We start from the raw sequence: 13800 nt of genomic DNA, 5'->3' as shown, positions 1-13800 counted from the left end.
GAAGGTTTAGTGACCACAATGTGTTCTGTAGCAGAGCTGTTCTACAAAAGGACAAAATATCCACCCCACCAGAGCACATTTGCAATACACACATTTCTGGCTACTGAGATACTGTGCTGAACATGGCAGTAAATCCTCAATTGTTTGGCAGATCATCCCAACACAAACATTACTGAAACCAAGGAACAAACACAACCAAAAATTATTTTTCTGGGATCCACTTGCTAAGGGAATGCTCAATAAATACACTTCAAAGTAGGTTGGCACTGCATGGAAACATTTAAGAGTCAAAAAATCTTCCCCATCCCAAAATAAAGAAACAGTTCATTAGAATTTCTCCAGTTCTCCAGTTCAATTTCTAATCTGCTTTGCAGAAACCAAAGCAGCAGCTAGCCTGAGGTGCCAGCATCAGTTCTGAATGGTCACTCCAAGGATTCACTCACCAATTAACATTGATTCTCTCTGGTACTCCTTGCTGAGGTGGCAGCGCTGGGTCACACAGGACACGTATCTCTCCAGAACATACCAGCACATTTCATAGTAGAAAGGATAGCGGAACTTGGCGTGCACCTGCAAGCAAGATCAACACTGTCAGCCCCTGGGGAAGGCAGAGAAGTTTGCAGCACAAGGGCCAGTCATCATTCCCATCGTGTTATCAAGAGCACAAACAGTGTGAGGAGGGGGAGGGGAGAGGGTGGGAGCAGGGAGCTGAATGCCTGCAGCATACGGAATGAGGAGCCAGCCTGCCTGCCACCACAGCATCATTTCTTGGTTCACTAATTTGTATCCTCTTGGGGTGGTGGGAGAGGAGAGGGTTTGTGTTCTTGTGAAATCATGAAACTGATGGATGGCCCCGACAGAATTATTTACCTGCTGTATAAACATAGGGTGGTCACATACAGATGTTAGTCACTAAAACTTAAAATAAAGGTGTGGGTTTTTCATCTCCTAAACACTAACACAGGATTTTTAACAAAATGGCAACATTACCTAAAATGAGTCAAGCAGGAAATTCATCTTTTTCATTTGTGTTTGTCTCAACAAATTGATTAGAAAATGAACACACAAATTCTTGATAACTACACATTAAAGTGAAAAATCCCTTACATAGTTTACCTTTTGGTAGCAAGATAGCTTTTGCCATAAACAGAGTAAGAAGAGAAGAGCAGGATTTTGACAAAAGATCCTGTCAAGCTGTGTACTTTTTCTTATGTCTCAGACCTGTTGTTCTCACACAAAAAGCTGAATTCTCCAACACTAGTTATTTGTGAGAGTATTTCAGATACAAAAGAAAACAAAGAGGGTTTCCTTCCTTTCCAACATAATTTTCTATCTGTAGAAGGTCACTGTATCACAGAAGTATCTGGGAAGCTCCTAAAATGCAGGAAGATATGTGTATTTGTTGTGATTTGTTAAAAATGGATGCGATGCATCTTGCATGCACTTGTACTTACACTGTACACCTCTTTCTCCTGGTGACACAGAAATCTGCATTTTGCAGCCTCACATGCATGCACTGCACTGGGATTACAGGAGCTGCTCTAAAACATTCTCTGCATATTCACTGCTCCCTAAGCCCAGAGCTGGGCACCCACCTTTACTGAAAAGCTGGACTGCACCAGCAGCATTATCTCAGAATTATCTCACCCACCACAGATCAGCCAAAAGCCCAAAGTCTAAACAGAACCACTAACCCAGCACCTGCAAACTCAGACTCAGCTCTGCAAAGCAGGCACTGCCCAAACACCTGCACGGTGATCAAAGCACCCACTTGAGCAGATCAGTGACTTACTGGAATGCCCAGATTTCAAAATTGTCCCCAAGGTGGACAGCCAAAGAACTTGCCTCTGTTCCCAGGGCACAGTAATACAAAATGTAACAAAGGAAAAATATACTGTATTGTCACACTAGATGTATCACAGTGTAGGGTTAAATACTCCATGGCAATTCCCAGAAGTTAAAATCCCTTAAATTCAACACAAATACATCTGGCAAATCTGAACTGCTTGTTGCTACAGGTCATGCATCCAGCACTGCTGCACCTTCCCAAATGTTTCCCTGTGTGGTTTGTTACAAAGCACACATACCAAAAAAGAAGGGAAAAAAGAAAAGGAAAAAAAAAAACAACCAGCCAAACAAGAACCCCCTAAGTGTGAAAACATTTAACCCCAGGGCCTTTTTGCATTGAAGAAAATTTTTCCTTTAGTTTAGTTATTTGTCATAGAGAAGAGATCAAGTCACTTATGACTATTAGGGAACACAGGGGAAATTATCCATGCTAAAATATATGCTAATAAAGGAACTCAAATTTTTCCAAGAGAGCACTGCAGGAAACAAAATTTGCAAAGAATTGACTTACAAACAGGAAGCCGCCTTCCACCCCTCAGCCTTCAAAAGGTTTTCAGCCACATGCCTGGGAATATTAAAGACATCATTGCTCAACATTTGTTGACAGATTCTGAGCTTCACCAAATTTAGTTGTTACCAATGTTAATTCAATGTGAAAGACAAGGCAGTAATGCATGCAGTGCTCCCATTATGTATATCAATCTTTAATATTCAATTTGAGTTCCTAATTGCCTCGCTATCAATGTTCCAACCCACAGCAAATCCCTCCATGCCTCTGTAATCCACTGTTTGCCCAAGAAGGCTTTGCTTTTACAAACCTTCAGAAGGAAGAGCTCTCTCTACCATCTGTAGACAGAGATACTGCGCAGAGAACTACAGGGCTTTCTGCCAGTAAAGAGACTTGAACAATGCTTCAAAAACTTTTAAAGTTTTCCTTATGGAAAAGTATAGAGGAATATGCTCTTTATGATATCCCTGAACATTTATTAATTATAATGGATGTGAACTGCATTATGTGCACGTCCATACTCTTTTCCATTGTACACTCACAGGCAAATGAACTCTTATGGACAGGGGAGGAGGAGTAAGAGAAAGAAGGAAAAAAATCAAAAATCTTCTGTGATGAGTTTGAAGTGTAATATCTGATACAGACACTGCCAGAGGACTGAATTCCCCCACCAGCAGGGAAATACACTGGATCATCTAATAGGCATTTCCAGCTCTAACTTCTGTGATTAATAATTTACTATCCACTGAAAAAAAAAATTAATTATTCCTGTACAGCAAGAAAAAATCCTCTCTGGAATATGATCCATTTCTTCAGTTCAAAGAGAAATTATTTTAGAGATTTATATACCCCTCCAAAACCAAAACAAAAACCCTAAGCAAGACACACATTTTCCTGAAAAAACTAATAATCTCTTCCACAATGCCCATTAAAATCATTACAAACTCCACTTGTGTTTAATCAATCTAATCACAATATTGAAAAGCAATTTATGATTATTTACAAAATAATTAATCTAGCCACTTAACACATTATCTTGCAGAAACCCAAGTGAACAGCAAACACCATCATCTGTGAGTGACCACCTTACGTATATATCAAGTGCCCTTGTTCCCACAAAGTTCCAGTATTTTAAGGCAGTTAAATTTAGATAAATTGTCCCTCTTCAATACTAGAGAGCTGTATCACCCCTATGCCAAATGATGAATCCCTGCATGGCATCCTGCTCTGCATTTCCTCAAGCTGGGCTTGCAGAGGGCTAAACAGCTTGGCCTGTTTGACTGGCTGTTAATTGGCCTCCAGGAAAGCCAGGCTGCAAAATGAGAGTCTCTATGAACTGTAAGGCTGGAGAATATTTGTTTACCTCAATTGCACATTAGGAGCTGTTTCCAACAATAGACATGTTTTTTATTACTCCTTAAAACTATTTTTAAATGGCTACAACCCTCTTAAAAAGTCTCCCAGGGGTATGAGGAATTAAGCTAGAATAACCATGACAAGTATATAAACTAGGCAATTTTATCAGGCTGTAAATCAGCATTACCATTTCAACCCTGTATTTATTCTTGTCTGAGCTAAGACAATAACAACTACACCTAGCATAAAAATGACTTTGAATATCAGCAATCAAAGATGATTAAACATTACATAGCAGGTTTAAACACAGTGAAACCTCCATAAAATTACTCTGTGCAAAATGAAGAGGGGAAGCACACCTGTATTACACTTTGATTTGAGTGTAGCAAATTACTTTGTCAATCACATCATGCAATTTGCTTCTGTGCCATACACAATGGAAAGATCAATACTGATGAGAAACTCATTTGCAGTATGCTCACACTGGTGAATTTGGGTGAACTACATGCACTGTACTGAGTCTGCAAAACCAGCCAGTGTATGAATGGAATTATTTCAACAAAGAAATTACAAAATTTGATTGACAAAGCAAATAATGTAGTACACACCAGAATCCTGTTTTGAAATCATTTCCCCTTCAAGATTCCGTCATGATATTTTTAGGTGGGGGGGAGTGTTATTATTTTTAAATCACAGTATTGATTTTCCTGCCTTTTATCCAACTTCTGTATGCCTTAGCTGCACAGTTTCTAATCTGTTTCTGTCCAGAAATTCTTGCTATTCTTCAACTGTTCACACATTTCTGATTTGATACATCTGCCCACGAGCACAAGTTTGTGAGCACAGGTACAGCCTGTGTGTAACACATTGCCAGCACACAGCAGCATCCAAGTGCTGAAATTGCTTCTGTGAAGTTGTGGATATTCTGGGCTTTTGGCTTTCATTGGTCTTTTTTAAAGCACTCCAGTATTTTTGCAAGGAAAATGATAAAGAACTACACAGACTTCAAAGAAAATGTAAATTAAAAATGACAAGAACAAAGGTCTGATTTGGGATTTCCAAATGTTGCAGTATCCCTTTCCCAATTAATGGTGACAGGACATTTTTCAAGATGCAGATATCCAAATCCCAGAACCTCCTCACAGGATAAGTGTACCAGTAAATTTTAAAAGGCATTTCAGTGTAACTGGCTTGTTAGTTCCTAGAAGTTACCAAATATTTGACTGTTATAAAGAGTTTTGCCTGCTGGCATAAAAAAGCTTAGAAAATCCAAGCTGCACTCAGCTTCCCAAGGAGAAAGGCCTGAAATTAAACTCAACTGAGCAGCTACAACCAAGGTGTGTGATCTTGCATAGCTCAAGTTCTGCATAAACAATATCTCAGTTTTTACACAACTTAAGGAGAGTGTTTCCTGCCCATCTTCCCCAAAGACTTCAATGGATATCACTCATTTCTGGCACTGCTCCTTCCTCCCAGTCTCCCCTTCTCCATTCTCTGTGAGCTGCCTGTGCAAACATCCTTCTCAGCAACAACACACCTTTCCCTGCACACCTGCAGTGTACTGCCAGCATGCACTGCTGCTTATTTACAGTCACTCTGGAAACCTTCCTGTGCCCAGCAGCTCTGCCAGGCCCTGGTGAGCCCCTTCCTGCTTCTGTCACCATAACTTTCCTGTCCCTCTGCACTTTCTCAAGACACTTGACACTCTCACCTGCTCAAAGCCAGGCTGAATCCACTCTGGTCTCTACTTCTGCTCTCTGCCACACTCCTCTGCTCTAATTCCCCCTAGATTTCAGCTTTTGTCTTCATCCCTCTTCTACTAACAATTCATTTTTCTGCTTCTCTTCATTGAAGTCACTCCATGAAACTGAATGCTCCCACCACTGTTTGGCAATGTGAACATTGCCAGGCCTTGTACCCACTGGAAGCCAGGGAGGCTGGGGGAGGACACCTCACCTCCACTGAGTCAGAGATGTACTTCAAAACCATTTATATTTGCTTCAGGCCTATGCACTCTCACTGCAAAGAAAGCAATTTGGGGTAAAAGCCAACTTGGAGCAAGATTTGTGTCCTCTTGTAGGGGTGAACAACAGTGAACTGCACTGATGTCTACAACACACTATTGCAATACTTTTTAGTGAAGAAGAATTGCAACTTTCTGCCATTTTGCCAGCCCAAATATCCATTAACACCAGAGCAGACACCTGTGTCACTGGTTTGTCAGCACTGGCCCATAGTGAGGCCTCCAAAATATTCCCCATCTGGATTGTACATCCCTTGGTCCAGTATTATATCAGAATGCCACAATGGCCTTGCACACATTATTTACTAAAACAGAGTCACTTCCTTCAGATCCTGCCGCTTTTTGAAACTCCAAGGGTATGATGAGTAGATGTCCTGCTTATTAACCAAGGATAAAATTATCACTCTCAACAAAGAGGTGGCACAGTAACCACCCCCACCTTTCCCTCAGGTAGGTCCTACAGCCAGATGAACATCACAGTGTCAGATCAATGTCCCATCCCAGATTCTCCATTCCAAGAAATTGTTGCATGGTATCAAGTCACTGTAGTGACTGCCAATTACAGAAGATGTCATTTCATACACAACTTCAGCATAGCTTTGTCAATTCAGCTGTGGGCAGCAGAATCATCCCAGTGCCATCAATTCTCCAAGATCAGGCATCCACCCCAGGTGTGAACAGACAGCTGATAAGCAGAGGGTTACCAGAAATACTGGTACAAAGGTCTGTAAAGTGCAATATGTTTGTGTGCAAAAGGGAAGTGTTTTATGAAAGTTTAACAGGCAGACAAAAGACACAGAAGGGACACATCTGTGGGAAGCACACGAGTAAATCCCACTAAAAATAACCAACATTTGAAAGTCTCATTACTTCATGTTTACCTCTTGTTTCAACGGCTCTGACACGGAGATCCCGTCAGTTGTTGTTTGTCAGAAGGGAATACAAGGGAGAGACTATGACAGATCATAGTCACAAAGAACTGCTCAGCTAAAAAGAGAATCAAGTATCCTTACCCTTGTTCTGTCCTCAATTTCATAGATGCGAAGCTGCATGGGAACATTAAAGCTATGCAGGATATTTCCACCAAACACCAGAGAATCTACTGGAGTATAAACGGCGTGAATCCACCCTGCAGAGGGAAAGCAAAGAACTGAGAATGCCTCGTAACATTACAGAGCAATTAGTGAGCAAATGTTAACGACCCCGAGTCCCACTGTGCTGGGATGAGAGGTTAAAGCAGTGAAAGGTTAAATGGGATGCTCACAGCCACACTTCAGGACTAGTCACAGCAGAAGGGCACCTTGTGACGTGCTGTCTTACAACACTCTGTAAAGCAGCTCTTCTATTTATTCACCCAACACTTACAGTGTTTACTGAGCACACGCAAGTTTATGACTCAACCACGGCCATGACTAAGAAGTAAATTCAGTCTGTTCCATACACTTGGCTCTCAGACTGGCACCATGGCTGCAAACCATGTCAGCAGTGATGGTGGGCCAAGGGTTGTGGAACTGGACTGAGGCACAACAAACTTCCAACGCGCCTTCAGACATAAAAGATTTCAAATTATTACCAGCCCTCCTTCAAAGGTGAAAGTTTCATCACCTATGATCAACTTCCTGAAGTAAGTGAGAAAGGTTTTTACTGCAAGCCTCAAGTTAAGGGATTTAACATTCTGGTACTGGAGCTGATGAGACTGTTCTGATCCAATCCTGCAAGAGACTGAATTAATTTCACAGGCTCCAAAGAATCTTCTATGACAGTGAAAATCCAGGCACAGCAATTCAGGCAGCCACATGCCAGCTCTTCTGCCTCTGCATTGTTTGCTTGGTCTGTCAGGAGCTGAAGCTCTGGCTATGCAAGACTGTAGCCTCTGATCTCTGCAGTGAAAAAGGAATTGATCCTGCTAATGATCTGGGACCCACAGAGACCTGACACTTTTTTTCCTCTTCTTTTTTAATGAAAAGCATTACAATTTATAAACCAGCAGACAGCAAAGCAACATGGGGGGCAGTCAATTTTCTCCTGACTGTGCAGTACTTTCCATTAAAGCTGTGGCAGCTTTCCCTCACTTCCAGATCAGTGAGGAGCAGGAAAATGCCATTCAGCCTGGAGGGTTTTCCAGCCAGCAGCCACAAAAGTGCTCCTCCACAACAATTTTTCAACCATAAAGGCCTGCAAAGCTCTATCTGGGAAGTCCTTGAGCCACAGCAGATGGCAGGACTGGGGCTTTCATTTAAGGGCATGTTGGTAGGAGAGTGATAGGAAGGAAAAGAAATCAGCACTAGAATTTTCTCCCTGGAAACATAAGCCCATCACTTCAGATACATTTTTCTGAATTTCAGAGTCACAGAATGGTTCTCTGGTCAGTACAATTTCAGTAACAGTGATCCAGCCTGTTTATTACTTCCAAATCAAGATCAACTACAGAAGAATTTTTTTTCATGTAAGAGTAGGGTGGCCACTACACACATCAACATTATAAAATACTTCACAGCTGAAGTAATTCAGCACCTCAGACAAAATACATCAGTCTGTACTAAAAGTAAACTACTAAAAAAAAAAATTATCTTCATCCTAGTCTTTGGGGAGGAAAACAGATCCAAGGTCAAGGAAGTTGAGGCCAACTGCCTCCACTGGGGAAACAAAGATTTTATGAGGCTGGGGAAAAAGAATGGAAACCATGTACTGTGGCAAATCTGGATCCCTAAAGCAAATTTAATGGCAGGGTTGGTTTGTATGACAATCCACCTTAATTGTCAGGTTTAGAAATGAACAAAGGGAAACTCGAAGAAGTGAAATGACTTTCATGGCCCCACAACTGAGTGGTGGCAGAAGAGCTCAGAACCAGGAGTTACCAGCAGAACCCTGAGGATTCCTCAGCACAGGTGACAATGTCCAACCTTAGTGGAGCTGTTATTTCAGTGAAATCATCAACAGCATTCAGAATACAATTTGTTATCCAATATTAACAACTTAATTAAAAGGAGTAACTAAGCTGATTCTTGCCCTATTTGAAAGGTTAAAAGGAGACAGCCCTTCATTTAATAATCAATAAAATTAAATCCCATCAATGTAGTTGTTTTTGAGTGGGTGCTTCCCCTGAAACCACACAGTAGCTTTCTCCTACAAATTGAACAGGGAACATTTCACACTGAAGTGCAGCTGGTTTCATTGTTTCTTGCTCTTTGGGTCTCTCATCACACCTTCCCTGACTTCTCAACTCTACCCTCACAAGATGCCAAAAGTTTTTGTGTTAATAACTGCTAGACTTTCTTGATAGTAGTCCCAATATTTTTGGGAGAAATGTGGAAGGACCCATCACTGAGTGGAGCCAAGGCTCCAACAAATGGTGCTCCAGACATGACAAACTCTCAAAAGAAAGAATGAATACAAACATAGTTTCAAACATCTATTCTTGCAGAGCTGGTACAATACAAACTGAAAATCTTCTGTAAAGTATCTGAAACAACCTCTGCTTCTGTGGACAAGGTCTCTAATTCCCTACTTGCATTTATAATCCAGGACTAAACATCTTACAAGCAATTAGTACCTTCAGCTCCCAGCTGCTGAATTAACTGAACACTAGGTCCTCCAAGATGCAAGGATTTCTAATAACAACACTGAAAATATTGCTGTTAATGACACAGTTGTCAGTAGCAAAACCTTTAATAGCACAGCACTGAAATCCATCAGGATTGGGAAAACAAAAATAAACAAGAGACCAAGCAACAAAGTCATAATCTATGAAGTCCTGGGAGTCAAATCCCTACCCCTGCCAAGGCAGGGATGATTTCCAGGCACAGCTCTGAGACAGGTACAGATGATGCCTGTGGGTACCATCCCCAGCTCAGTCCTGGGGAATCCCAGATTCCCTGCAGCTCATGTGCTCCCACAGGCAGCATCCAGCTCAGCCCCTCTGCAGGACACAGCCCTGTCAGAGGAGTCACCTGCACATAAAATAGATTTTGGCCACTCAGCTGTGCAGCATTTCAGTCACACTGCATCCCAAAATAGCTCCCACTTGCCTGAGGAACGTACGTGCATAATTGAAACTGCAGAGACACAGCACCAAGAGGTGGAGGGACACAGGACAGAACAGGCAAGGTTAGACAAAAAAGATGGGAAAACTGACAAGGTACAAAATCCCAGCAAGACTGGCACAGATGCTACAGAGGAAAAATCCCAACATGCAAATCTCTTGCTCTAATATTAACCAGGCTGTGTATGGAGAAAAACTGGGGGTCAGCACCAGAAAGTAGGAGGAAAGAGAGATGAGCAGAAAACAGGAAACAGTTTCCATCAGGGTAATGTATTGTGGAAATGAGCTCTGAGAAAAGAGAAGCTTGGATGGCACATTCAATCCATTCCCACAGCTTAGCTACAGCACGACTCAGAAATAAACTGAGGAGGATGAATGTTCATTGTGACCATTTGCAAACAAAAACACACGTCTTGTCAGCTCCCCAATTACCACAGTTTTTAAAGGGGAAGACAAACCTCCAGAACAGGAGGTGCTGAACATATGGTTAAGACAAAAGGACAGCCAAAGGATTTGCTTTCATGTTACCCACCACACCCCTGCCTCACTCTCACCTGTGCTGATACATTTTGCAGGATGAATTGAAGGCCTGTTGACATTTTAGATCATGTCACCTGCTCTGAACAGCCTGTCATGTCTGTTCTGTGTGTCTCACTTCAGCTCTCACAGCACAAACTTGCCACACACCTCCAATACCAACACCTCTGGATGAGTTCATCAGTTCTCTCCTCAGTGACTGTTTTGTGCTGTTCACACCAACCCTGCTACTGCTGCACAACTTTCATGTTTCATGGCTTTGTGCAAGACTGGAGATAACATCTCACCTCTTGGTAATTGTCTCAATAACATAAAAAATGCCAACAATTTATTGTCATCCTTAATGCTAAAAAAAAAAAAGCACTGGAATAATATTAGAACAGCTGCAATAATGACTGAAAAAATCAAAGGTCAGTGGAACAAGAATTTTTTTTTTTTTTTGTCTGAAAGCCACAAACAAAAGCACCTGCTAAACACTACCTAAAGCTACAATGAAATCCAAGAGATGAGAGGAGGACACTGACTGAAGGCTTTGAGGAGCAGTCATGAACTGGGAAGCCTCTTCCCTGTGGGAGATCATTTCCCAAGCAGCAGTGACACTGTGAAGGTGGAACCAGCCCAGCTCTGGCACAGCACTGCCCAGCCCTGCCCAGGACAGGCTCAGCCCCGTGGGATAAATGGGTTTGGGAGTACAGACACTGCACAGTCACTGCTCACAGTCCTCATGTCAAGCCTCAATAAGAAGACCATCCACTTCTGTTTTTTCTGAAGTTGATGGTTTTTTATTTCAGCTCCTGGCGATCAGTAAGTGCTTTTTCCTTCCCAAAACAATCCTAGTGTATGAAGCCAAGCCAACACTGAGCAGGAATTCTATTCAGGAAACTCAGAAATGCTCTCAGCTGATTTACAGTTATGAATTATTCCACCACTCCTAAGATACACTTGAATATTTAGATGTTATCATCTCTAGTAAATCAAGAAGGTAAAATTAACAGTAACAAACGTTTTTTCCAAACAGCTAAAAGAAAGATATGATCTCATTATCTTTTGAATTTTATAAAACAAGTATTATTAAACATTGCAAACTTGTTAAAAGATTTCAGTGGGCTGCAAATTCCTACTCAAGGATGCAATCATCCATCTGAGAATAATGAAAAAGAATATTAACTTATAAAGCTATGGGGCAAACAGCCTACAAGCTCCAAGCCAAAACCATGCTGCATCTGTTTCCATTAGTAACTGAACTGATATTTTGCCTTGTGATACAGAAGTTGCTACACATTTTCCTGCAATTCTACTGCAACTTGGGGTGAAAAAGATGAAATATATGTCTCAAAAATAAAGAGTGACTAAAGAGATAACCTGAGAGTGGGCACTGCCAGTAAATCTCAAAAGAAAAATGATTGCACCCTAACTGCCCACAATCAAATCTATCAAGGAAAGATCATGTTTACATTTTTTAAGTTAAAAACTTACTAATTCTGCCCCAGTGATACAAGTAATACAGCAACTCTCAATCTGAAATTGTTTTTAAGAATGAGGCAGAGCTCAGTATTAGGTACAGAACCAAAAATCCAACATGATGTTGTCACTTTCCATCTGAAAGCAGACACTCAAGGAAAAAAGCCTCTCCTCTGATCCTCTCCACCAATCTTCTTCATCTGGTCCCTGAGGTTCCAGGCACAGAGATTCCATTAATGTCAGTGGAAGCTCACAGAATGGGAAAAGCTAAACAGCAGCCAAAAATAGCCAGGCAGCTCTGCAGCCCTAGCACAACACCCTGCAAAAAATGTACCAGCCAGATTTTAATAGCCTGTCATTCTCCCTGCTGCAAGGGCTATGTGCCACCTTCTGGCCCCATCACACAATAATCCATCAAACTCTCACTGGCACAGCAGAGGTGACCTGGGACCACACACTCCTAATAGGCAAAATCCCACTGATAACCACTGAGACAGAATCTGAAACACTTTGAATCCCTGCAAATAGCTGCCTGCAGTCCACACAGAGCATCTCTCTGTCCACTCTCCTTCCCAAAAACATCTGTCTGAGAAAGGTCATTATTTCTGCATTTGACTGGAGACAAGAACTCTGGAGCACTCTCAGGTTACCACAATAATTAAGAGAGACTCTAACAGCATGTTTCCATGCCAAAGGCCCTGAAGTGCAGTACAGAGAACATAAGAAAAATAAAGTAAAACAAACAGCTTACTCCTCAGTGGAACACTGCCAGCTCCCAGGTGAAACAAACTGTTATAAAACTGCATGCAGCAACATGAGAAGTTTGAAGAACCAGAAAGGAACATCACCCAGTTGACAGCAGGTTACCCTGTCTGGGTTTTGATTGAAGGAATATTGAATCAATCAGCACTGCAGAATTCTTCTGCAATATCCAATGGCAGCCCAACATCTCACCTCTTCCCTGGTCACACATTAAAGCCACAGATTTGAAAATCCTACAGTAAAATCAGAAAATCCAACTCAAGCCCACAGCTGCTCATGAGCCTCTGACCAGTGACAGAGGCTCAGAAAAAGGCTGTAAGAAAGAGGGGATGATGGAGCAACCCTTGGCAGCATCAGCCATCTCCTCCCAAAGGAACCAAACCCAGGATGTTTGCAAATGTTCTGAGACCTGCAAACCCTGGAATGAACCTGCATCCACAGCAAGTGTGGCAACTGCCTCAGAGGGCAGCAAAACTGGACTTCAGCAAAAAGAAGAAAATCCATGTTTCTCCATATTCTGGCAGATAACATCAGTGACAATCCAGAACTGCCTGAGGTCACCTTTGCAAGACACTGATTGCTCTCTGACTTCACATTAAAGGCAAAAACACTGAAAGACACATCTTCCACAAGACACTATGAGCTGGCTGCTCTGCATCAATTTTACATGTGCAAACTCCCCTGAATTTGAACTACAGGTGTCTGCACCAGACATATATACACATGCATGAAAGAAAAGGTAATTTTTTGAAAGAAAGAAGCTGAGGGAAAAGCAAACAAGTTTAACATATTTCAAATTATGACAAAAATCTTGCTTGTAGAAGACAAAAAGCAAGAGGAGAAAGACAATATTCATGTCAGAGGTCCATCACTCACAATCAAAATTACATATTCAGTGAGATATTTTTGTGTATGCTTAGTTTTGAGTTTGGGTTTAGGTAACAGCAGTGATGTTTAGGAGGACACAAGAGGAACTAATGTGGTTTCCAGTGACCAAGAGAGAGAGAAATCAATGAATGCACCACTTGAGAAAACAAGTGCAGGGAGAGAAGTGAAAGAGTTTACAGAGAATAAAGACTGGAGTGGAGGGTGAAGGGCAAGAGAAGGAGAAAGAAAGGTTCCAGTGAAGTTATGCAGTGATGTATAAGAATAAAATACTTATAAAGGGAGAAGCACTGAAGATAAAAAACATGGTTAACTGGAATTAACTTAGTGAGCAGTATTTCAAAAAGGCTGTAGAGGAACAGTCACAATCTAACAGAG

General features: G+C 41.6%; 1 protein-coding gene across 8 annotated transcripts in view; it reads right to left on the bottom strand.

Annotated features, from left to right (window-relative positions):
* The window catches only part of KDM2B (lysine demethylase 2B), a 112803-nt gene that overhangs the window by 53012 nt on the left and 45991 nt on the right, over positions 1–13800 (bottom strand). For all 8 annotated transcript variants that reach the window (XM_079322664.1, XM_079322663.1, XM_079322659.1 and 5 more), the window contains 2 exons: positions 6749–6864; positions 444–570 (listed from right to left, as the gene is read on the bottom strand). In XM_079322664.1, coding sequence (XP_079178790.1) covers positions 444–570; positions 6749–6864 — 243 coding nt within the window. The remainder of the gene's footprint in view (positions 1–443; positions 571–6748; positions 6865–13800) is intronic.

This window comes from Erithacus rubecula, assembly GCF_903797595.1.
Source record: "Erithacus rubecula genome assembly, chromosome: 19".
NCBI classification, from domain to species: Eukaryota; Metazoa; Chordata; class Aves; order Passeriformes; family Muscicapidae; genus Erithacus; species Erithacus rubecula.
Note: the sequence above shows the minus strand (reverse complement) of the source record. Positions and strands in the feature narration are given on the sequence as shown.